Source organism: Python bivittatus, unplaced genomic scaffold, assembly GCF_059951505.1.
Source record: "Python bivittatus isolate LINGU-HERP-01145 unplaced genomic scaffold, Pbiv_v1 ctg000070_np1212, whole genome shotgun sequence".
In the NCBI taxonomy this organism is placed as follows: Eukaryota; Metazoa; Chordata; class Lepidosauria; order Squamata; family Pythonidae; genus Python; species Python bivittatus.
The window spans coordinates 3,215,454-3,241,463 of NW_028277034.1; the positions used below are offsets into that span (position 1 = coordinate 3,215,454).

Consider the following 26,010-nt stretch of genomic DNA (forward strand, 5'->3'; position numbering starts at 1 on the left):
GAATCTTGCACTGATAAATCACAATCGAAAATACTTGGATACAAGAGGGTGAGGAAAAATTGCCCGGATAAGGTTCTCACCTCTGTTCAATTGCATCTCCTATTATCACTAGGGACATGATCCCCTGGGCAAAGAAAACCCGTTTTCAGCGGCCTCCTCACCTGCCAAGCGTCGGTCTCTGGTGCTCTTCCAGATAGTATCCAAGGCTCTAGTAGTGGAGTTCTTGATATGATCACTGAATGATCTTCTCAAAGGGGGTCTTATTGCGTGGTGATCCATAATGCCAGACAGGAAAATCTCACATCCACAATACTAAAACAAGTCAGGCCTTGGGAGAAAGGTACATTTGTTTGTGCTGTTATTTCCTGGATAAGTTCTGTGTGAGGTGGGTTCATTACAGGAGAGAGGCTTGTCATCAGCTGTGTTTTCTTTCAAGATTCAAGCACTGCAGCTCTTCTCACTGCAGATACAGAGAAGCGGAGAGACTGCAGGCAATCTGCTGGCAAGCCGCCAAGCTCAGGGCTGCTGCCCGCCACATCTGGAAAGGCTTATCAATGAGCCTCTCGTTGAGATCTGGAGCACAAGCATGGAGAATCACAATAGACTTCAGGCTTCCTCTGGTTCAATGAGATAAAACACTGGATTCCTCCATTCACACATGCCTCTTTTTTGAAAAGCAACATGTCTTTGCTATGCTGACATTTGGTGATCTTTTGTTTTTAAGAAAAGACAGGCACTAAAACAAACAAACAAAAAAAAATATGCAAAGCTACCTTTTTCTAGTATGGCATGTTTGTTTTGCTTCCCACCGTCATTTCTCTCCTTTCTCCCTCTCTCCCTCCCACATACTAGCAATTACCACTCAAAAGAGTTAGGCTTCATTCTTCAGCCCCTTCTATGAAAGAAGAGAATGATTTGCAGCACTTGATTTCATGCATACTTAATTTCTCAGAAGGTGACACATCACCAAGCATCTGGACAGCTGATCTGTACAACCTTAACTTATGGATGTCTAGGGTGATTTCATTGATGGCATCTTTCCCCAGCATATGGTATCCTGGACATTCAATGGCTATTCTGGGAAATCCACAGCAAACAATGAATTTGGCCTGGCCCATCCATGATACTCTACGGCAGTGTTGTCCAAACTTGGCCACTTTAAGATGAGTGGACTTCAACTCCCAGAATTCCCCAGCCAGCCATGCTGGCTGGGGAATTCTGAGAGTTGAAGTCCACTCATCTTAAAGTGGCCAAGTTTGGACAACACTGCTCTACGGGCAATGTCATCTCAAGAGCTAGCAGTGGCATGCAAAAAGTTAAAGTGGGCTGATTGTATGGCAGCACCTAACAGGAGTATTTAGACAACAATCTCTTGTACACCGTGGCTCAGATCCCAGCCCTGCCATCTGAAATTGAGGAAAGGAGCAACTGGGAAGTGTGCCGTCCTACTCTTGAACCAGTTTTGATAATGTATAAGGCAGGTAGCTTCGACTTAGCATGAACCAGTGAAACATTGTGATGGTTGGGGCCAAAATTATTGTGTGAATATTTCTGTCACGCGAAATTCTTCAGTTGATTCCCATAACTGGCAAACATGGACAGCATTAATGCAAAGAGGAAGCACTCTGAACGTGCTCAATGGTTATGTATTCATGATTAACAATCAGTTAAACACAGTCCAAAGACTTGAATGTTGCACTAATTATTACTTTACACATCCCAGAGCCAAATTTTCTGTTAGAGTAAGCTGAGGTTTGCTTATCATCAAGGGGCTAAAGGGAAACCTGATATTTGCATAGACAGTGGACCTTGCTCTGTGACAAATATGTAGGTTAGGGGGATTAGGAGGGGAACAGGGAACAAGCTGTGAACATTTTTTTTGTATTTTCAGATATTTTCCTTCAACGTTTAAGTTGGTTTCTTTTTTTCAAAATGACAACTTTTATGTTTCTGAAGTTTTACACAGTATTGCAACAATACCACCACATACAAGCTGTTTTTCCAGAAATCTGCAAGTTTTTAACTATCCAGCTGAGAATTCATTTTAAATAAGTTTATAACTAACACACCTACTTAATATCAGCATCACATTTATACTCTGCAATTCCAGTGAGACAAAAGGTAAGGCCAGGTCTTTTACATGTGTTGCCTAAAAAAAGAGAGAAGACTTCATTTGTTTGATTTGTAGAGATAATTTAAAATTAGGAATATCTAAAACCCCTTAGCAAAAACATTCTCTCTTTTTACCTTCTTTTCTCCTGCTTCTCCAGGTACATCAAACATTATATTAACAGTCAGGGACCTAGAGGCTGCAAACTGATTAAGACTATATATTAATTTCATTTTGCCCATGTTCACATTTAAGAGAGAGTGTATGGCGTAAAAACAGCTCCACAGAACTCAGGACTGTTCCTCGTGGCTGAGCTTGCAGAAAACTGTAGCGACATTCAAATTTCTTGCCCACACTAATGATCTGTATCCTGCCAAAAATTGTGGTAAGTTGTGCTGTCCTTACTACTGGTGTCTAAGGCATGTTAAGGACAGGAATGGATAGATTCCTCTGACTTTTCTTCACCAATCAGCAGGAAATACCTACCAGTCACTCTCCTTAACACAGGAGCTGGCTGGGGGTGAGAGGAGGAGGAGGAGGAGGAGGCGGCGGCGGCAAGTTTTTACAGATGACTAGATTGGTGGGTTTAGTCTTCTGTCAAAATACCCCCTGGCATGATGCAAGTATTTTATTTGGTGTATCTGTACATTATGCCAATGTTTTGGACTTCAGTAATCCTGTGTCCAAAACAAGCTTGACAATCAGCTATCAGGTCTGGGGAGAGTTGCCCTGAGAAATATCAGAGTATCATCTCTATCCCTCCACTTCACTGTGCAGCCCTCCTACCCCCACCCTATTGCTAGTCAGATACTATTCAGGTTGATCCAGGATTCTGAGTCAGACCTTGCTTGGAGACCAAGAGGATACAAAGGTGAACCTAGTTTAAAAGAACTGGACTGAACTGCAGAAAGCAAAATGGCCTTAGAAGACTGTACCCACAGATTAGAAGGAAGGATAGCATAAAATGGCCAATAGGAGCCATACCGATCCCATTCTCTAGTTATCACCTGACTGAACCTCCAACAGGACAGTCAAGTGAAGCACAGTAGATTTTATGCCTAGCCAAACCCATGTTGGGATAGGGTGAAAGAGTACTTTAACATTGGTACAGTTAAGAGAAGGCTGCCTTGGTTGTGAAGATCAGGAGGAGACAACTACATTAGGTGCTATAGGTATAGACTTTTCTAAGTTTACAATATAAACATGGATATGAAGGGATATTTTACCCTGCATGGTGGACTTGTGAAAAACCAAAAAAAAAAAAAAGATACAAATATATATCTTGATACAAAGAATTTTAAAGATAAATATTGAGATGAAACCAGAACTTTTCTAACTGGGACTTATGGATAATCATTTAGAAAAGATGGAAGACTGATTTTATATATGATAACTGCAGCAAGATTGTTATATGCACAACAATAGAGAAATATTGAAATACCCACAGTGGGGTAATGGATTGTAGAGATGACAGAATTAACAGAAATTGTTTGGTCAGGGATAAAACAATAAGTCCTTTTTTAAAAGACTGGAAACCTTTTATGGGCTTTTTGCTGAAAAGGGAAAAAAGTGAATTGGTGATTTGTGGATTTGTGGATTTGCTACTTGAAAAAGGAGTTGAATGTGGGACAGAAGGGATCTCTGTAATATAATCTGAATGAGGAGGAGGGAGGATAACTTTATTCGTAATTGCTGCAAAGAAGATAAGAAGTCACTTCTCTAATTATCTTTTTCTTTTTTTCCTTTCCTTAATTGTATTACTTGCTTCACTTTTATCTTTTTTCTTTCTCTAACTTTTCTTTATATATTTTTATGTTTGTCTTTTATGTATCTAATTTTTTTTTGATAAAAATTATATATATAAAAAAGAAGAATAGCAGTTGGTATACAAGGTACAATGATACAAAGTAAAGGTAAAATAAAAGTAAGTATCTCCATCTTGTATGGATTTAACTTCAGCTTGCTCTCCTTCATTCATCCTATTATTAAACATAGGCAAAGCTCAAGACCTGAAAATCTGTTTTTCACTTTGGGCATTGGGGATGGGATGGTGGATAAGGTTGTCTGGCAAATGGCTTTGGAATTTGAATGTGATTGGATTGTGTTTTTTTCATGTTGTTTTTTGTGTGTTTTTAAAATTTTTTATAGGTTATTTTGTTCCCTATTTTTGATCTCATGTTAGCTACCTAAAGTCACACTTTGTGAGTTGAGTGGCCATATAACTTTCGTAAACAAAGAAAGAAACAAACAAAAAAATAAAAATAAAATGGCTTCCTTGGATGGTACAGATCAAATACTGCACAATCTTCCCCAAAGAGTTCATGTAAATTTTAACATCATCAGGGACAAGGTGGAATGCCATAAATCAATGACCTTCATATCAAACAGTAACCACTTAGCACCACGTGCTTCCTTTCAAGATGCTGCCTGAAAGGAAGGATCGGAGCCACTGTAAAATAGTACCAAAACCCACTAGTCCTGAACTATACCATGGCAGATGTATTGAAAGCTACAGAAAGATGCAGGACAACTAGCAGGATACAATCTCCCCATCCAGTTTCCAGAACAGGCCATTCTGCAAAATGATCAAAGTACTTTCAGTACTGTATTCTGGTCAAAATTTCAGTTAAAATAGGTCCAGAGAGCCGGTGTCATTGAAATGCTCCTGGAGCTGCAAGAGCACCATCTTCATCATCTTTCCCACACTTGCCTACAGTTTTACAGTTTTCTAGGATCAAGGGAAGATTTTTTTTTTCAACAGAGATTTTATTACTGCTTTTTTTAGGTTTAGAGGGAGTGGGAGCACACTCTTTCCATAAGGAAGCATTGATCACCTTCCTTAACTATGGGGCCAATTCTGCCAAGAAGGAAAGTAATCAACTAAGAGGTAGTAGCCTTTACCTCTGCACACATCTTTTTTATATCCTTCAGATCTATAAACCAAAAAGAATCCAGCACAATAGGACAAGCAGCTGTCTAATTCTGGAATCCAAATTGAGGTAGAGCACAAGCGACACACTAGTCAGGTTTCCTTTCTCTGATATCTTGTTGGAGGTGATGTGTATAGCATGAAAAAGCAATACTGGCTTGCTCTGCGTAGAGAAATAACTGGTTATTCGCAACACATATGAGTTCCTATATTTAGTTTACCAGCTCTACTCAAACAGAAAACTAGGCCCATCTTAATGCAGAATTCTATTTGTCACTGTGGCCAATCAGATGACTCTGGTATGCAAATAACAGGAAGTCGAGATATACAGGTAGTCCTCAACTTAGGACCATTCATTTAGCAACTGTTCAAAGTCACAACAGTGCTAAAAAAAGTGACTTACAACTGGTCCTCGCACTTACAACCATTGCAGGATCCCCACAGTCACATGATCAAAATTCAGGTGCTTGGCAACCAGCATGTATTTACAATGGTTGCAGCATCCTGGGGTCACCTGATCACCATTTGTGATCTTCCCAGCTGGCTTTCAACAAACACAACTAATGGGGAACCAAGTGATTCATTTAACAGCTGCTGCAAAAAAAGTCATAAAAATGAGTGCGGTCATGTGATGCCTCGCTTAATGACCACACTGTTTAAAAACAAATTTTCCAGTCCCTATAGTGGTCATAAGTCAATGACTACCTGCACTCTTCTGTTGCCATTGTTTCCTTGCAGTGCCTGAGTTTACCTGGACTACTTTAGGAAAAAAGATTATTAAGTAGTAGAGTGGATGATACACTAAGTAGTATTCCTACATTGTATCAATCACTCGAGACATGAGCAGGTGCTCAAAATTGCTGGACTGTTGGATAGAATATCTCCTCAGAGACAAGAAATTCCAACAGATCACAATCTGTTTCCCCATCCTTAATCCTAGTCTTCTGGAATCCTAGCCAATCACAGAACAACCCAGCAGAAAGAGCTGGGAGAGATTAACTCCCCTTGCTTCTGTCTGTCAGAACTCTGTGATACTTGCCAAATCAGAAGTTTCAACCAGGATTAAATTCTGAATAATAGATGTCTTATTAGCGCCTGACTGATGTAATTTTGAACAACAGGATGGCTTGGGACAGTTACCATTGATATCACTTTCCTTCCTTGGTGAGATTGCAACATGGAAGGAAAGAAACCAGCTTCTTTCTCTCATTGCAATCTTTCATTGATTTTCCCCACTGATCACTAATTCTTGTTCACTTGACCCGCACTGTGATGAGAAATCCATAAAGAACAGAGGTCTCCCATCTGTCACCTGGACAAACTGGTGCATGCCCATTTTGCCTCTGCTAGCTGAAGATCTGGGGAGTTATAGCATCAAAATAGAGTGGACTGATGAAGCAGATCCCATATATTTTCAGAAAAATGTTGAGAGCAGCAAAGCTAGTTTAACCTTTGCTCCTCAAGGCCTCAAACTTTGTCCCACTCCACCATCAAACTATGATTTGCTTGCTAGGGAAAACTTTCAGACAATTAAAGCAGCAACACAGATGAAGTCAAATACCCATGGAATTCACTGCCTGAACTAAAAAGAGATATTTTAAAGGATAGGAAAAATATTTTTGTCATTTTGGACAAGAAATAATCTGTTTCTTACTTAGGTTGTGTGAAAGTATAACAAATGTCTTATAATTCTACAGGAAGGAGAAATCCAGTTTGACCATAGATCTCATGTCTGGATCAATAGTATGGGGAAAATGCCAAATATTTGCCTTGCTGATCAAGTTTCAGCTTCCAAGGACAGTAACAAAGTTTGTACTAAAAAAAAAAAAAAAAGAACCCAAAAAACCACACACATGTATAGGGCAGTGTTTCTGCTTAAAATGATAGCAGCAATGCCAATATTATCTTTGCTCAACAGTGAATCCCTTCAGTCATTGTAGTAGCTGAAGCATCGACCCAAATCACAAGGATTTAACATCACATTGTACAATTTTTATTTCACAAAGGTTACAGTTGCTGGTGGGGTTGTTCAATACATTTCTAACAATTTCCGTTCTTTTGGGTTTGTGCATATATGCATTTGGATATAGGATTTTATATTTAAGAAGAGTGATATGCTTAGTAACATCTGTATCTATATCCATATAAATCTCCAAACCTGTCTGTTTGCTACATCTGTCTGTTACGAAATATCTAAGTCAATATCCAAATACTACTGGGAAATATAATTCAGTCTCTGAAATTCAGGTGGAGAGTGCCAAAACCAGAAAGTTATGAAACATGAGATGAGGTGTGCCATGCAACCAAAACCTTTTTTTTTTTTTTTGCCACCAATACCTTAGAGCAGCACTTAAAAACCCCTCCTGTTTTACTACCCAATTCCCTAATAGGCACTGATCTGAATCAGAGCTTATAATAAAGTTGCTGTGAAACTTTCAGATTTCCTGGAGAAACCAAAGCAGTCTCTTTCCCCTTCTCTTTGTCCACATTCATCCAATGTACAGACTGTCGAGGTATTTACATGGGAATGTAACATTCCTTGGAGTTGGCTCACCTTCCAAACTTCATAAGCTCTTGTAATGAAGCAAAGGATTTATAATGCTCTATTTTTTTCTGCTCCTGTTGTTGCAGCAACATGCTACACTTTAGCAATGCGTTCAGGTTGTCAAGAATGGGAATCCTTGAGTATTGCGTAGGTCCTTGTACATGATGCACACTTAAGGCTTTATTTCTCGTACTTGTCCATTCATGTGCAAACACCAGAGATTAGCTGTCTCTTTAGGAGTGAATACAAAGAATTATGGTTAACTCTGCAAAATAACAATGCAGAGATTATCCTATTAGCAATTTTTTGTGGTGGGCTGTAAGCCTCTTATAAACTGTGGTTTGTTTTTGCTTTCAAAGTTTCTGCCATCTTCAGACAGCCACACTTCTCTTGGCAAAAAGTTTGTACTCTCAATCCACTGCATATACTCCACCTGGACAAACAAGAAAATTGCCTTTTGTCTGTTAAATCCCAGTGGTACATTCACGCCATTATGCCATTATGAATACACATTCCCCAAAAATGCCACAGCAGCAGGAGCAGAAGAGCTCTGCTTGTTATCGATTGTGCATTATAGTGCCAGTTCAACACATTGCCAAGGTGAAAGATTAGCATCAATTATTAAAGGACAACCAATCAAATCCACTCCATTGGAAGAAAACTGTGGTCTGTGTCTTAAGTGCTTTTCTGGATCACTGCCGGATTCTGATGCACAGGATGAGTAACACCACTCTATCTCCTTGGGTGAAGGTGAAGAGAAAGTCAACCTCTCAGGGCTTAATCAAGACTACCATCACAAACATGCAAAACAAGCCTGTCAGATATCAGCTCTGCCTTGAAAACACATCAGGTTTTCTTGCTTACTCCTTCATGGCCAGAGATAACAGGCATAAGATGCCAAGAGTATCTGCAGACCTTGCTCATGGCTTCACCTCCCACTTTCAAGCAATCAGCCTTAAGCCATCCTTATAAAATTAGCATTGCTTACCCTTGCCCAAGTTGCTGGTAGTCACTTTTGAAGTTGTGTATTAATGAGAGGAAATAGGACATTTAGTGAAAACGGGTGCCATGGTTTCAGACAAGGTCCTAGAAACAGGAAGGAAGTTATTAAAGCTCCATTCATCTAAACCATGTGGGCCAGAGCTGACTTCAGTAGATTCAGAGAGCAGTGACCAACAAAAGCAGTTGTAAAATAGATCTAGACTGCTGAGTTTCAGGCAGGGGGTAATGCAATCATCCCCAACTTGATGCCCTCCAGATGTGTTCTGATTATAATTTCTGGAATTCTTCAGTGGGCCTTGGAAGCCATTCCCATAAACCATGGAGCTTAACCTCAAGTTATTTACAATGGGTCATGCACTTCTTTCTTCACCACTGTCTAAAGCCAATATCCATCTTGTTTCAAGTAAAAACGTTCTTGTTCCATTTCTCAAAGTAGCAAAGGTCTGCAGATATTTTTGGCATCTTATGCCTGTTATCTCTAACCATCAGATTGGGATGATGGTAATCCAACATTGCCCAAGGACATGGCAATTATATTAGAATAGATTTATGGCTCATTTTTAGCTAAAATGCCTGCCCAAGAATTAGAACTCCCATATCCTTCTTGGTCAAATACAGGTGATAATCAACAGGCATCTATAGACCCAGATATATGTTTCTTCCAGGCTTTCTCCCTGAACTTCTTTAAACTACATATACCAAGGATGAATTTGCTTCTCACTGAGCTATGATGTCTTGTACCTTAGACCTGCTTGATGATCAACTGCAGCCTTTTCAAATCTGGTCCTGAGTAAAACTTTGCCATCTTTACTTTGCTTCTTTTCAATATTTATATCAACAATGTAGACACAGTTTGAATGCATGTCTGTGTACATCCAATCTTTCACATTCATTAAACAGCATGAGTTTGCAAAATGGTGTCATTTATATTAAGGGTGGTGGGTGGGAAGAAAGAAAGTTGTTAAGAATGCAAAATGACTATACTTCAAAAAGTTCCACCATGCAATTAAAAAACCAGTGTGTATAATTGTTTTAAATAAAGCTGTTGGAAAGGATTGTGTATAATCCTCATTTAAAGTTATCTTAGATGAACACTAAATATTCATCTGTTATCTAGTCTCTTCCCCTTCTAGTTTTTCCAACAAAAATTTGTAGTAACTGCTTATAGATTACAAATTCCAGAATTTTTTTTAAAGATAAACAATATGTTTTTCCATTTTGATGTCAGTTTATTCCAGCAATGATCCACACTGAATCATTAAAAGTCAGACATAATTATCCCAAAATTCATGCAGCAATTATCACATTAGCTAAAAACATACTTATGCAACCCACAATAAAGTCACTGTGAACAATGATATACCAAACATTCATGGAACACATCCAACCATTGTTTCTATGAAGATAAATTCAAGCTGCTTCAGATATTATGATTTTCAAACACTGAAAGCACTTCCATGCAGAAAAAAAGGATAAAAATTGCATGTACAATTGTCATATAAAAATCTATGCACAAAATCTCATATTTTTCCCTACATGAAAGCACATTTGAGAATTTATAACTTTTCAAATTATGCTAACATTCAGCACTTACAAGAGCAAAGAACTGGCTTTTCATATATTCTATAAATTTTGGTCTACATTCAATTATTTAAAGATGAAAGATGAAAGCTTTACAACAAACACCCCACTAGTAGAGGAGTATTCTGTGAGATATAATACATCATGATATAAGCAAACTCTGCCCTGGATTCTTCCCATTCCTTACAACCCCCATCCCACCTCTTGTAATTTTACCAAATTCCATATCTTTCCCATTGTTAGCATTCTTCTCAACAATAAAGGTTTAGTGCAGGGAAGCAAAGTTCTGAATCTTTATGCTATCAGGTACATGTGGTGCTAAGATACAGTAGTTCCCAAGTTTTACTTTTGTTTATGACAGGATAGTATAAAGGAATTCAGAAATAATCAAGCAGAGATTCTTTGATAAGTTTATTATTTCATACTAGCAAGTGTAGATGGTAGCACATCTTTGCAAGTTGGTCACATTTCAGCTGGCTGGAGATTTTTTTTTTTTCCTCTTAAAGTTCTGTGTGTTTTATTAGATGAACCAAAAGAGCATTTGGTAGGAAGATGAATTTAACATTTCCTGCATGATTCCTCCTTGACAAGAAATATCACTTTGCATCATACTTTATAGTAGATATAGCATCATTTTATTTTTTTTTACCTTGCAGGCATCCCCCAAAATATTCAAGGATAGTTAAAAGATCTAACTGAACCCTAAGCCCAACATCTAGATGATACTAAGTTACTAAGCATAAATGGATTCCCATCTCATCATACAGTTTTAGGCTCTTCAATACCACAAAGAAGTCAACAAGTTAGAAAGCATTTGGATAACAGCAACATAAATGATTTAAAAGTTGATGGGATTGATTTACTCAGAAACACTAAAACAGCTAAATATACATACAGCTTAGCCATATGACAGCTAATGGAGCTGCAAGGAGAGGATAAATGATAAGTGTCTACAGATATTTCAGTGACATCCATCTCTAAGAAGGGAAAGTGAGCATGGAATTTGAATTACTTAACGTGAGACCAAGAATGGGAATAATGAAGAGAAAGAAAACAAGAGATAAATCCAAGCTAAATAGTAAAAGAGGCTGGAGGAGCAAGCGGATGAAAGAATAATGGTTTTGTGGTGGATCTATTTGCCACTAGAAAAAACACCTGTTTTTAAAAAGAGGATGGGGAATAGGGAGCAGGAAAACAATTCCATAAAATAACGGAACACAAAAAGCAGAACGTTAGAATTACTGAAACAAAAATGTACTAGAGAAGGAAGTTCAGGAATCAGACAAAAGTCCATTAACCTTGGAATAATTCAAATATAGCATAGCCACGAAACACACAGTTTTTGGTATATCGTATCTGGAAGGCAGTCAGAACGTGGGAATGTGATAAAGAATAGCATATGAACAGTTACATCTGCCCTGCTATTTGACCCTTTGGCCAGAGTATGGTTTTTCCTTTTGTTTGAATGAATACTGTATTGCCTCTTGCTACCTTTGATCTAATTCTGAATATCATTTTTCTCACCATTTCACTCTGGGAATCAGTGGGATGTTGTACCTTTGTAGGTGGGAAGAGATTTCAAGTTCAAACTCTTGTTCAGCCATGAAAGAGCTTGAACAAAAAGCTTTATATCTATTAACCTTAGTTATCTGTCAGGATAGTTGTGAAAACTGAAGCAGTGAGAATCTGATATGGTACCATAAACATGAATGGAATAACAAAGTAATAAGCAGCTTTTTAAAATAGCTTTACAAACTCCTGGTCTAAGGCATGAAAAAAGAAATCTCTAGCGTAGGGTTTTTCAAACATTTTCAGGCCACAGAAAGTGTTGATTTTCCACCTCAGAACTTTTACCCAAAAGCAAATTCTAGTGATAGAAAACTGGTTGTTAGAGTGTATTTTTTTTCTTCCCCCTTAGTCTGTCCTGGGACCTCATTAAGTTCTAGGGTTCCATGGAACACAGTTTGAAAAACCTTGCTCTAGATGATGCTAAAACAGACTGGTAGCCCTAATGATCAATAATTAGACCCCATCATGATGTAAGTGATAGGAAAATGCCTTGCAATCTTAGAACACTGGATAGGATTCAATGAGTCATGCTGCTGTCAGAGGTCATTCTCCACAAAATTTGTTTTTGATACCCTCCCCATAACTTTCCCTGCCCATATATCCCAAATTTGTTCTAGGATATTGGGGGATGGCCAGATGCAGTGTAAAGGAGAGCAACAGGCCATCCTGTTGCACAAGTGGAAGTGCGCTCCCTTAATATTGGTTATAGTCCTGAGAATGCTGACTTATACCAAGTAACCTGGGCCATGATTATCTATACTGTCTTCAGAGGTGTCGGTAGGGTATGATGAAAAAAAAGTCAAGATGGTGTGATTGAAGCTCTGTTTTTTATGTGCCACCATCTTGACTTTTTTCATTACATCCTCCAGATATCCCTGATAGTTTAGCAATAACTCTCCAGGATTTCAAGATATTTTTTTCTCAGTTTTAAGATATTTGGGATTGAAGCTATGTTTTTTGATATGCAAACTCTATGCCCTACCACTGACCCAAAGTCCTTCTTTGCTCTGTTGATAAAGAGGAGGAGAAAGAATAATTATACATGTTATATTTTAAGTTATGTAATGTTATTTTTGTATCAAGGTTTTGGGAAATACTTTCATGCAACAACATCTGCCCATAGATCTTGTGTGATCCTGAATTGCCTTCATGTTTCTCCATGTCAACAATATTCTTTACATTATAATTGTTCAAAATTTATGAAGTCTGTTATTCATTTACTGGAATGTACTGGCTAAAAGGCTGAATTGTGAACTATCAAATCTTAATTCCTATCTCTTTTTTATCATATTTATCTTATTGTAAATGTGCTTTACACATCGTAGAAACACTTTATCGCTACATGCATAGTGAATTGAAAGTGTGCTAACTCAATGCAGTATGGCAGCGTGAACTCTTTTTAAAAAAGTTTTTTTTCCAAAGATTTTTCAATTGCTTGGCCAATTTTTTTTACAGCTGAACATCAACAGCACTATTTCTCATTTTATAATGTGCAAAGCTACAATGAAACCCTTCCCCAATAATGAAAAATGAAAAATGGTTCCATCTATTTACTCTGAATTGATTTCATCGCGCCACACCCTGTGACTCCAACTGTTAACAATTATATAGAGAGAGTATAGCTAAGGTTGCTTGCCTCACTCTACACAGATATTTGCAGCAGCTTGAAATATGTTTTAGCATATTTTAATTAATTAATTTTTACATATTTTAATTAATGTTTATTCTGCTTTTACTGTAAGCCGCCCAGAGTCACTCCACAGTGAGATGGGCAGTGACAAATGTGATAAATACATACATACATACATACATACATACATACATAAAATCATGAGAGTATGTCACTGTGTACACCATTTGCAGTCTAATCTAGGATGGCATCAACTGTTTACTGAGCAGGAAGAGATTTTTTCTGCTAATATGTTGTGCTTCTTACCATATGTAGAATGAATACATGAAATGTGACAGAATGACTACAGCTAGGTGCCTGGTTAATAAGGTAAGAATAAAGTGTGCGTAACAACACTTTTTAAAGGAAGCAACATGAATAACAATAAAAAGGGTTAACAATTTTAAAGTTGTGCCCAGAAAAGCCCTCCGTTCACACACCAAACATAACAATGGACAATGCCAGCTGTATTAAACAGCTCATCTACACATGTGACAATACTTTGTGTTGTAAAGCTATGCCTCTAGGCTTAGGAGTCCTAACCAGCAAAGATTCCTCTAAAGTAGTTTGGATAGTTAATCCAAATAAAGGATTGTGCTAATTGAATAAATCATCTGAAATGTCTGGTGCTGATCTGGAGAGTTTGTAAAAGATCAACACAATCTAGGTGAGAGAGGTGGCTTACAAATATCATCTAGTTGTCATCATGGTGTACATGCCATGGCTCATATAACTATTACTAAGCTTTTGAAATTCATCAGAAACTGAAACACTTCTGGAGATTGCATTAAGATATCTCCAACTGTTGAGCACAGCATGTTCTGCATGTTTCTACAACTGCTGAGCAAATGTTCAGCTGATGTTTTGGACCAGGGCTTTGTTTCCTTTTCCTTCATTAAATGCATAATAGAAGGAAAATAGAAGATATACAGTACAATCCAGGTGAGACCACCACCTGGGTCTCTCTCAACTCAAAACAAAACCACCATTCATTTCTGACACAACAACACAAAGCAAAACAGACAAACAGAGGGGATTTCTTGTTTAGAGAATTAGGCTAAACAAGTAACAAAATTCTGGCTTGGTATTGTTTTCTTAAAGCATTCCTGAGTATGAGATACATGATTTTGTAGCTTGAGATAACTACCTTGTATATTCTCCCAATAATAATTTTATCAAGTAGACATTTCAGTGCTAACACCATTCATAAATAGAACAGTTCCATAATCTATCAGCTTTAACTCTCTCAATCCCTCAAGCTATTTGGCAATCTGAAAACTACATTGCCTTTACTTAAACTATTATTATTTATCAATCTAAAAGAATATTTGCCCTTGTTGTCTAAGGGTCAATCAGTATAGGTTAATTCAATTTATTTCATTTTGCATCGCTACATCTTGAAATGTGCTGTTCTATTTCTGGAAAGGGAAGGGAGGAAGTGGCATCTCTCCCTAATTGGATTTAAACATCAGCAAGGAGAGTAAGTAACAGAATCCCAGGAAATGAAATGATTGTTCTATATTTAGTTGCAATAGAGTGTACTTCGGCAACAAAATGTTTTTTTCTGTTAAGAAAACAGGATAAAGGTAAAAGAATGATTGGAACTGCTGGAGAAAGCAACAAAATCCAACACAGATGTAACACGAGATTTTCCAGATGTTGAATTCAGTTTCTTAGGATCAAGGCAGCCAACTTGGCTTGCATAAACTGTAATATTTAATTTAGAGGAGAAAATATTCTCACAGATTTTTAAATTGAATAGTATTTGACTTCGTTAAATTTTTATATCATAGCTACATTTATAAAAATAAGCCTGCTCCTCCTTCACTGTGTTATTAAAAACAGAACTACATACATACTTTCGTACTTCAGGGCTCAGTAATTTTTAAAAAAGATGTTTGGGAGGGGGAAAAAAACCCCCTATGATCAGGGCCTACTTCTACCCCAATAGGGGGTTTCATAGGTTCTCAATGTTCCAATTAGCGTCACCATCTAAACTACCCACAATGCATCTGGCAAAGTGTATTTCTGGGACACTAAAGGAATTGGAATGATGACTCCATGGGAGCACTCTCTATCCCTGCTACTGTTATCACCTTTAAGTCAAACCCAGGCAGGATGAAACCCACTAGCAAGTATTTCATTAAACGATACCTCCAAATGAATGTCATCTTGAATAAAACAGTTATTCTAGATATAATTTTTGAGCTTTTAATAACTTGTTTTGAGTATTCATTTCTCAGTATAAATTCTTGTCCTAGAATTGTCTTAGCTATTTTATTTAGTTCCCATAATCATTATAAAACTCAGAAATAATCTTCTTGATTATGTGTCATCAACTCAGTGTTGATTCTTAGCAACTGCACAGATAGATTTTCTCCAGGATGATCCGTCCCTAACCTGGTCCTTCAGGTTTTCCACTGGAACACCTATCGCCACTGTAACTGAGTCCATCCACCTTGCTGCAAGTTGTCCTCTTCTTTTGTTTCCTTCTACCTGCCCCAGCATTACAGACTAGAGATCTAGGTCTTTGCATAATGTGTCTGAAGTAGGATAATTTGAGTCTTGTCATTTGTGAGAACTCTGGGTTGCTTTGTTCGATGATCCATTTGTTTGTTTTCTTGGCTATCAATGGTATTCTCAGGAGTCTTCTCCAACACCAAAATTGAAAAGAATCAATACTCTTCCTATGCTGCTTCTCCAAAGTCCAACTTTTACTTTCATAGAGTATGATTGGGAATACCATTTCCTGCACTATTCTGATCTTTGTAGGTATCTACACATCATGCCAACTGAATATATTTTCCAAAGCCTATTCATGCATACACTGTATGATTTATACACTTTTTATTGTAATACTATATATACCTTCTCCAGCATGCAAGTAGCACAGCCACATGTACAATAAGAGACACAAGGGCATATAAATAGGGCTCAGAACATGTAGTCAAATCTCGCTGATTCTTCCTCCTGGAGTTTTCTTGGCAAGGTTTTTCAGAAGTGGTTTGCCCTTGCCTGCTTCCCAGGGCTGAGAGAATGTAACTGGCCCAAGGTCACCCAGCTGGCTTCATGCCTAAGGCGGGACTAGAACTCATGGCCTCCTGGTTTCTAGCCTTAACCATTACACCAAATTGGCTCTCCTGCTAGCAATTACTGTGTCTCTTATTTGGCACAAACATTCTCACGCTACTAAAAGGATTGTTTGGAATCAGGATGATGTATCCCACTTTTCAACCTGATTTGTTAATGCAGATATGAAATGTATCCTTTTAAAGTGATACAGTAATGTAGACAAGCTGTCAATTTATTTTTTTTATTTTTAAAGATATACTTTACATAATACCTCCTTGAACTATTATAGTATGTTCCTAGTACTAATGAATTGTGATTTGCGAAATGGGATGTTTCTCAGTGCACAATGCTACAAGTTGCTGCTGCTTCACAATTTTTACTTAGTCTTTCCTCTCACAGAAAAGGACACAAGGCATGTATGGCCACATACATTTATAACAAATGTAAGAATGCAATTGGAAACACAATCTTGAGGAAGGTGGGGACTAAATGCACTTGATATGGAAAGTTGATTGGCCTTCCCTAACTAAAAAAGACAACATAATTGACAACGTTCTTATGGAAACTATTGATAGTCCTTTAGTATTGGAAAAATCTGAAAATTTTCCCACCATTAACCCAAAAATCAACACATTAAAACTACCTGCAGCAAAGAGCATTATTCCAAAATGGAGACCTGATCTCATCTGCAGAGCATCAAACAGTGCCAGGTTTAATCCCCAGTATCCTAAGGCAGGAAAAGCCCAATTCTGAAACCACAGAGAGATCTCGCCAGTCATCATTATCAGTACTGGTCTTTAAGTGCCAAAGGTCTAACTATGGAGTTCTACAGTTCTGTCCATGTAGCTGGACTCATTTCCAAAGCAAATCACATATGGTGCATGCAACATATCGGAATAGATTTATATTCCTTCTTAGTCTTTGAGCAGCATCTATACCTTTGTAGCTAAGTCCAGAGAAGCTTTGTAGCTAAGCCTTCTCTGTTATGGTGCCTGCCCTCCAGAATAATATTCCTCTAAAGATCTGGATGGGCTCCCATCCTCAGCAAACTATTAAAGACCTGGCTATTCTCCCAGGCTTCAGCACCGTGATGGTTGAGACTATATTGGATAGGTTTTTTGTTTATATGTCTCTGGGCCATTCATGGTTTCTTTTCTTTTTCTTTTTGTACTATTCTTACTTTTTAAATTGTAAGCTTCCCAGAATCATCAGGAATTGGAAGGTCTCTGAATAATACAAATTGTTAAATAAATATTATAGCCTGTCCCTATATCCTGTTTAAAAGCTTCTGTGAAGAAACTCTTCTGTAATTGTAGGGCTGTCCCCAGATTTGGGGCATAATTATGCAGCTCTCTTACTCTGCAAGAGATTTGCAAGATTCAGTTAAACTGAAGAACCAAGGAGAAAAAGTATAACTTCCTTCTCTTTTTCCAAAAGGGATTGTCACATTCCTGAAGATGAAAAGTTAACCATCAGGGACTACAATCATCATCACTCTTTCTCCCAGATCAAAAATGTCAATAAAGCAACTGAATAATATGTCCATTAAAACTGAATGGCTGTTTGGCAGTCACCCGTGCAGTTCAGGAAGCAGTGCTTGGATTGCTTTTACAGAGAAATGGAAGAAAGAAGCTACTTATCTGACTGGGAAAACTGATTTCCCAGCTAGCAGGTTCACTATACAGCTGGAAGCAAAATATACAGGAGTCAGGGCATATAAAAGAATTGGAATTAAGAGTCGTCATGCAGGGTTGAACAACCCAAACTGCTTCCAGTAATTATCCAGCCTTCATGCATTCCCTGAGCATCTCAGCTTGACCAAAGTGACAAGGAAGAGTTACATTTTTAAGAAAAGGTGTGTATGTTTTGAGTCTCATGCAGATACCAATGAACAGAAAATCCTTTTAAGTGTTACCGCATTACTTAAACATATGCACTCCATCTAAGATTTTTCCAGACACCAGCCATCCATAAAGAGAATTAATAAACCAAAGAAAAGGAGAACTATGCCTCCTAACCCAGGCCCTGATGTCACATAAAGACATAAAGTTGGTTCTTGATTCTGCAAAAGGTCTAGATTATCTGTGCTAAGAGAAAGGGAATGTTTCATTTATGTCAGGTAGATAACCGGGCATCAATTTGCTCACAGACACTCTTCTTGGTACCAGCCGGCTTTCCACTCTATATAACTTTATAGAAAAAACCTTTTGTAATTTGTAATTACAAAATTAAATGGAAAATTGGCAAGCCACAAAGCGTTATTTTTATTCCTGAGAATGCCACCACAAAGGCCCTGTAGATATTCATAGAAAACCGTATGGATGGGTGGGGTGGGAGGAGTAAATAAGAGGAGCAGCCCAATACTTTATTTGGAAATAGGACCTCCTGTCTATCAAAAAATGAAAGTAATCAGCAGCATTTATTTTTAAAAGATAAATGGCTGTTTTACGAGTGGTTGTTCCTCCTGTGGAAGTCATACTGTAAGAGATATTGTATAATATTATATTGTAAGATCATTGCCTACCACTCTGCGACTTACATGAACCTCCTGCACTTTTTATCCTATGTACCTTCACATATCTCCTTGCCCCCAGTTTGTCCCTCTCTCTAGCTTACTGGTATTCCTTATGTTCTTTAGGGAGCAGGTCAATTAATATTGTCTTAACAGGTCTGGAGGGAGAGGTTGGCCTTTGCCTTATTGAGGTGCCATGATTTGCCTCAGAAAGGCAAATGTGATTCTTCTCTTTGAGGTTCTCTGCATCAACTCTTCCAGCCACTGGAACTCCAAACAAAGCTTTAGATGAACATGAAGGGAAGCAACTTTGCTTAGACGGGGACATTGCTTATGAAAGAGACCCAAAGGGGTTCTTTGCATGAAACCATCATTGAAGCAAAGCATTCCTTTGAAGTTTTGCACATATCTGTTACCTAATAATGTTATTGTCACACAGTACATTTGATATTATCAATCTTCCAGCTGACTTGTAGAAGAAAAGAGTATATAAAATGAAGCCAAAATACAAAGTGCTTTCTTAATAGAGTTCCCCTTACAGCAGAGTTTAAAATTATTTCTAGTTTACTGGCAGGTATTTTTTTTTTTTAACATGAATCTAGCTTATTGATGGAACAGCATGTTGCTAGGAACTTTTTAAAAGCTTTCTTGCTGGGAGTTCACACCTTGAAGCACAACCTATCTTGTCATCACTCAGTCACTTCATAGTTCCTCTCACCAATTTATGGCACAGTTGGATCATATGTTGTCTGGCGTTGTGATTGTAATCTGGAAGAAGCTTGGTACAGTTTAGGCCCCTTTTAATTATCTCTGTATTTTAATACTTGGAAATCAAAGGCGATACAGAAAATTAGTAGCTCAAGATTTCAGAGCTGACTACAGACTAATGTCAAATATTGAGTGGCCTCAAATATTTCTGTATCTCTATTGGCATAACTGTTTGCTGATTAATGATTGCTAACTTCTCTACATAGAGCTATGACTGCTATAACTTGGTTCAGCTATGGTATTCATCAAGAATTTACCTTGTTGCATTTATTAACATTTAAATTGTTTCATTTATTCATTTATTTATTCATGGTTACTCCAGTGTTAAATTTGTATTAGCACTGCATGTTCCAAAAGTACTTCAGCCAGATCACCTAGTAAAAGAGTAAAACTGGAACCATTCACTTAAATGCTTAGCCCTAGGATAGGGTAGTCTTCTGATCTATGCCATTCAGATTCCAGAGTAACAGGGAAAGGGAAGGGCTTCTCTCCACTTGCTAGAGGTGGTGGTATCTTTTTTACCTGCCTTAGATAAAGTTCTTTTACCTGGGAGAAAGAACTCAGACAGAGATAGTGGGAGGATGTAGATACCAGGAAAGGATCTGGCAGACTTGTGTTCGTGATATGACACCATGTTACAGAAATGATGCAAAGATGGTTCTGTTATCTGCAAATAATTAATTTTTGTAAATGGCAACAGTTATTAACTAATAATTTTAATATTAATAATTAATACTGGATAGCCAAGAAAGCAAACAGATGGATCACTGAACAAATCAATCCAGAGTTCTCACTCGAGGGACAAAAGACCAGGCCCAAATTATCCTACTTCGGACACATTACGTGAAGACCTAGCTCTCTGGAAAAGGCTCTAATGCTGGGAAAGGTTGAAGGAAAGAGAAGAGGATGATGAATAGCAAGGTGGATGGATTCAGTTACAGTGGTGATGAGTGCTCTGTTGGGAGACTTAAAAGAACAGGTTAGGGATAGATCGTCATGGAGAAAATGTATGTATGTGGGTGCTAGGAGCTGAAAACAACTTGATGGCCTGTAATCAGTCAGTCATGGTAAATAAGATAGTTATCACAGTGTGTAGTTTCTGAATATTGCTGTCTCATTTCAGCTGTTTATAATTGCATGTCTATGTACGTGTATGAGTTTATGTATGTGGGTGCACACACAATTCAGACATTCTAGGCTATTCCTTCTTCAGCACAATCAACACTTTACTGAAGTAGCAAAATCACAGTTTATCACAAGTGGGAGATATGTTACAAAGCAGCAATCTAAAACGCTACCAAACTGGATAATTTTTAAAAAGCCACACATCATAATAAACTAACACTAAGTTCTTAGTGAAAGAGAGAATTTAGGATGTATTACAATAATACAGAGGCTTTAAAATATAATTTCCAACTATGTGTAGAATGCACACTGATCCGTCAGAACCTTTTCACCTATCTGCATGTGTGTTCCAAATTGCTATTACATGTTTTCTAGACAAAGATACTAACAACAAAATGATCCGGAAGACAATTATTTCTTTGTTTTTGAGGGTTAAGAAAGCAAGATCCTAGTCTATTATATCAGATTTTGACTTTTGACTGAACATTGGCCATATTGCCTCAGGCCAAACTTATCTTTTAACAGAACTGATCTAGAAACTTTGTGGAAATCTTTACCACTAATGTATACCAGTGTTTTCTGCAGTGGAATGAAAATGCAGATTATTAATAGCAAGTACTTAATATTTGTTAAGTTCATAATTTGCATCATAATTAAGTTCATAATTCTGATGAAACTGTACTTCAAGCCTGCTTCTTTAGGGATATATAAGGTAATATTCCACAAAATCAGTTGAAGGGGAAGAGCAAAACAAATATGCTAGCGTTCACTCACCAGCCTTCGCCTTTTCTGAAATAACTGGCATAGCCTGAAAAAAAAAAAGAAAAAAAAGAAAATGGTTATATTTTCACAATTTTTTACCTCCTTATTTATCATTTTTTTTAAAAAAGGTTATATTTATAAATCATTATCCTATCATATCTAAGATTCTGTATAACAGTGAAATCTCTTTGCAGTAAATGCATATAATTTCCCAGAACGCAGAAAGGTTAACCAGCTTGAACTAAGAGTATGTAACATCAAACTTAAGAATGAAGAGGTTAAAATATTCATAGACATTGGTAGACATTTTAGGAAATAACCTTAGATCCAGTTAGGTTAGTTATTTTTAAAATTCTAATTTTAAAGTGTGTTTAACTGGTGTATTTTTTTTTTAATTTCAAAATTTGCTTCCTCTGCAGTGTCTGATAAATGGGATCCTTGACATTTGTTCCCTACTTACTTGACATTTGCTGCTACTCACCACTCAATAGCTTTGACTAGTATTCCTATTCTTCAGGCCTTCCAGATATAGTACATGTCTCCCATAATTCAGTTCTATAGGGAATTAGGAGAACTGTAGTCAACATAACTGGAGGATGGAAGGTCAAGAGAACAAGCTTAGGGCTGTTCTGCACAGCAGCCCTAAGCTCTTGTCTCTTGTGCTGAAACTGGCTGGAAATGAAGCCAGTTTAAAAAACTGCTGTTGGGTTTTAATCTGTTTTTCAGCTTTGGCAAATGCACACTACCAATTAAATACCTCCTGACTGGTGGATTGTCCTGTTTCTTTAACCTTCCCACCAGTGCTTGGAAAGCAAGCACCACCCACTTTTCTTCTATGCATGGGTTTTTAAGACCATGTGGTTTCTATCAATAGACCTTTTGTACAAGCCCTCATCATACTTGACACCTTTCCATCCATCTACCTGGATAGAAAAAAGAAAAACCAGTTTTGCAATACTCCTATCACTTGAATTGAAAGAGGAATTTCAAAATTCACTTGCTTAAAAATTAGAGTGGAGGCATTTGCCTACAAGAAAATGAAGTTCAGCAGCTGGGCCACACAGCATCATCATGCAGCAGAAATTGGAAAACACTACTGTTAAGATGGAGCAAGAAAGATGGGTGGAAGTTGCCTTTGCAGCAGGCTGGGTGGCTTCAGGACAACATCATGCACTCTTGTTCTTACTGGGCTGTCCTTGGGCTGAGACAAACAGGACATACAGATGAGCCTTTAGTCTATTTTATTCAGGTTGCCAACATACATGTGCACATTGTCTCATGCATTCTTCAGACAGTGTGATCTCATACCAAGCAACCCAATATTACTGTATTTAATCAAGTACCAATTATACAAACATATATGTACCATATTCTATTATTATCAATATTATTATGTGCATACAGAACTCACAGACTGTCACATTGCATTTCAGTAGCATATTTATTTATTTTTTATTTATTTTATTTATTTAGTGGACTTGTCCCTGCCCATCTCCCCACAATATTCCTGTCCTGTTTCATAGCTTATGTGGAAATATCATGTGGGCAACTATTATTTGCATTAAAAACCAAGTAATGGAATAGAACTCTGGTTTAACACCAGACCACATCATCTTGATCAACTGGTTGCATATTTGCCAGAAGCTCCAGCCAACTTCTGAAATATTAGCAGAATTATTAAAGAGAGATGCCTTCTGGAGTCAGAAATGCTATCTCCAGAGTCTACTTGTTCAAAGAGCATTTAGATAGATAAAACATTTTAATCCCTATGGCAGTTGACCTGGAGCATTAATTAAGACAAAGTTTCTAATGATATGACCTGGAAGCATTGGAAAAGCCAAATCAAATAAAAATCACAGCAAAATAGGCAAGAAGCAGCATTTTAAGATAGGAATCACAAAATAAAATGAGTACTATTTTGCTGAGAGGTGCAATTTGTCCCTCCTGTGTGCAAACCAATATTAAATGAGGTGTAAAGATGGTGGCATCTGCAGAGAAAAAGGGGCTGTAGATTATGCTCATCTCAATGTGACCCTTCAGGAAAAGTTGCAGGTAAAAGCTCTAACTCTCCCTGACCTTGACAATTTCCAGATATGCGGATCAGTCATTCATTCATTCAGCCACCCACTTGCCATATGACTCTGGCTGGCTAACATCCAGTTAAAAGAACAAAATCAGCAACAAAAAAATCCCCAACTAGAATGGCCATGGCAGATATGCTAGGAGCTGAAGATTACACATTTGGAAGTTATCAAGGTTGGGAAGCGATGATCTAGTATAAAGCTATTTATATGAGAATATTTATACCTCACATTTAACGATTCCCAAAAGAGCTGAAAGTGCAAAATACAAAATACTGATCAAGCAAACAAAAGTCTCAAAGAGTCGCCATGATAAAATTAACAAATAATATACAAACAAAATCAATATTTATTATATAAATATGTTTTATGTATATACAGTTGTGTTAATTATTATAACAGATTTATTATATTACTATAATAAATCAATAAATAATACCATGGATTTCAATGGGTCTAGTCTATATATGACTAAATCTAAATCCCACCCATGAATAAATGTAGAAATGTAGAAATGGAAACCCCAAATTTACTTCCACTAGGATTAATGGTGAGAGCTAGTTTGGGGTAGAAACCAGGGCATCACAAGTTCGAGTCCTGTCTGAGACAGAAAGCCAGCTGGGTGACCTTGGGCCAGTCCCTGTCTCTCAGCCCTGGGAAGAAGGCAAGCGCAAACCACTTCTGAAAATGTTACCAAAAAACCTGTCCATGTACTCACCAGGAGTCAAGAAGGACTTAAAGGCATTAAAAACAATTCATCATGGAATTCTTTTATATCAAAACATCTAGTGACTATGATGGACTGAAGAGAATTCCTAAGAAGTCTTTTAAAGAGTTCAAATTTGTCCAGAACAAGATGAACACTTCAGATGAACTAGCCATAACCACTAACTCTACCTTGTCTGGATTAAATCTCAGCTGTTGAGTTCTCATTCAATCCATTACCCTGACAAAGGGCTTAAAGAATCACATGGCATCTGTGATCATAAAAAAGGCAACTCGATTCCCCCAGGAAAACCTGGGTAAGTAGACTTTATATTCATAGTGCACTTTTGGGAGAAGCAAAGGTACTGCTGGCTTTTTAAGTGATCATCATTTATTTTCTTAAACAAGCTATTATTCCTTAAATGGAGGTTGTTGCTGTTATGAACCCCACTAGAAAACATCCCCCCGCCCCCCAGTTGCCTTAGAGCAGTGTCACAGATTCTTTTTTAAACCATTCCTAATTAGATGGACCTAGACTCAAGAGAGACACAAAAGCATTGGACCTCGGACCAGGTGATTTCTTTATATCTCCCTGTAAGGGATGGGGAGACTTTTTTATTTTGCAAAGATATTCTATAAAAGATGTGTAATACAAACACACATACTGTACATACTTCCTATTACTTCTATCCTCTCCTCTATTCTATTACAATGTTTCCTCTATACAATTCCTATTACAGTGTTTCCTCTGTACTATATAGTATTACTATTACAATTACCTATATACTATGCTCTGTACTATTAGTTCTGTATTATGCTTCAATATTTCCTTCTTACAGAGCTTGTTCTGTCTTCTTTTCCTCTCTCTGGGATTTCTTCTACCTTCCCCCCCTCCCCCTTCTCTGTTCATGGTCAGCACATAGAGCTCATGCACCTTTCCATGTTGTGCTTTGTCTTGCTGTGCCTCTATGCTTTTTTTTTCCCTCTGGACCCTCCACTCCCTCTGAAGGAACAACACTTTCTGTCTTTTGGCTGCTGCAGGTCTCCATCTGCTGGTGGCTGCAGAGCTCCAAAAACTCAACTCAACTCAACTCAACTCAACTCTCCTCCCGCAACTGTGTCAAGGTTGCTGCTTTATTGGCAACTCTCCCTGATGCTGCCGGGAAAAGGCTCAAATGGGAGGGAAAGAAGAGAGCACAGGTGCCTGCAATTTTGTCAAGCCACTGCCTATTTATCTCTTTAGCTCATTATGGCCAGTCTGATTGGCAATAACTTTCCCAGGACAGAGAGGTTTCCCTTCACTATTACCTGATTCATTCAACTGGATTGCCAGAGATGGAAACAGGGTCATTTCATACCCAAAGGATGCGCTCTACCATTGTGCTATTGTTTGTTCTATTGACTCATGGGCTTGGGGTACAGTTAGCCTCATGAAACATAGAATGAATACATCTGCTTTAACTTCTTTGAAACAAGTTCAGATATGTCTGCAGATGAAACTAAAGTGTTAGATTTGATAGGGCATCTGTGCATTACAATAGTCAGCCTGAGAAAATATATACAGCTTTGATAAACAACAC

General features: G+C 37.7%; 1 protein-coding gene across 1 annotated transcript in view; it reads right to left on the reverse strand.

The window, feature by feature from the left end:
- DLC1 (DLC1 Rho GTPase activating protein) overlaps nt 1–26,010 on the reverse strand; it is a 266,008-nt gene that overhangs the window by 132,586 nt on the left and 107,412 nt on the right. The window contains exon 5 of the mRNA XM_025169576.2: nt 21,657–21,690. Within this exon, the coding sequence (XP_025025344.1) occupies nt 21,657–21,690 (34 nt within the window). The remainder of the gene's footprint in view (nt 1–21,656; nt 21,691–26,010) is intronic.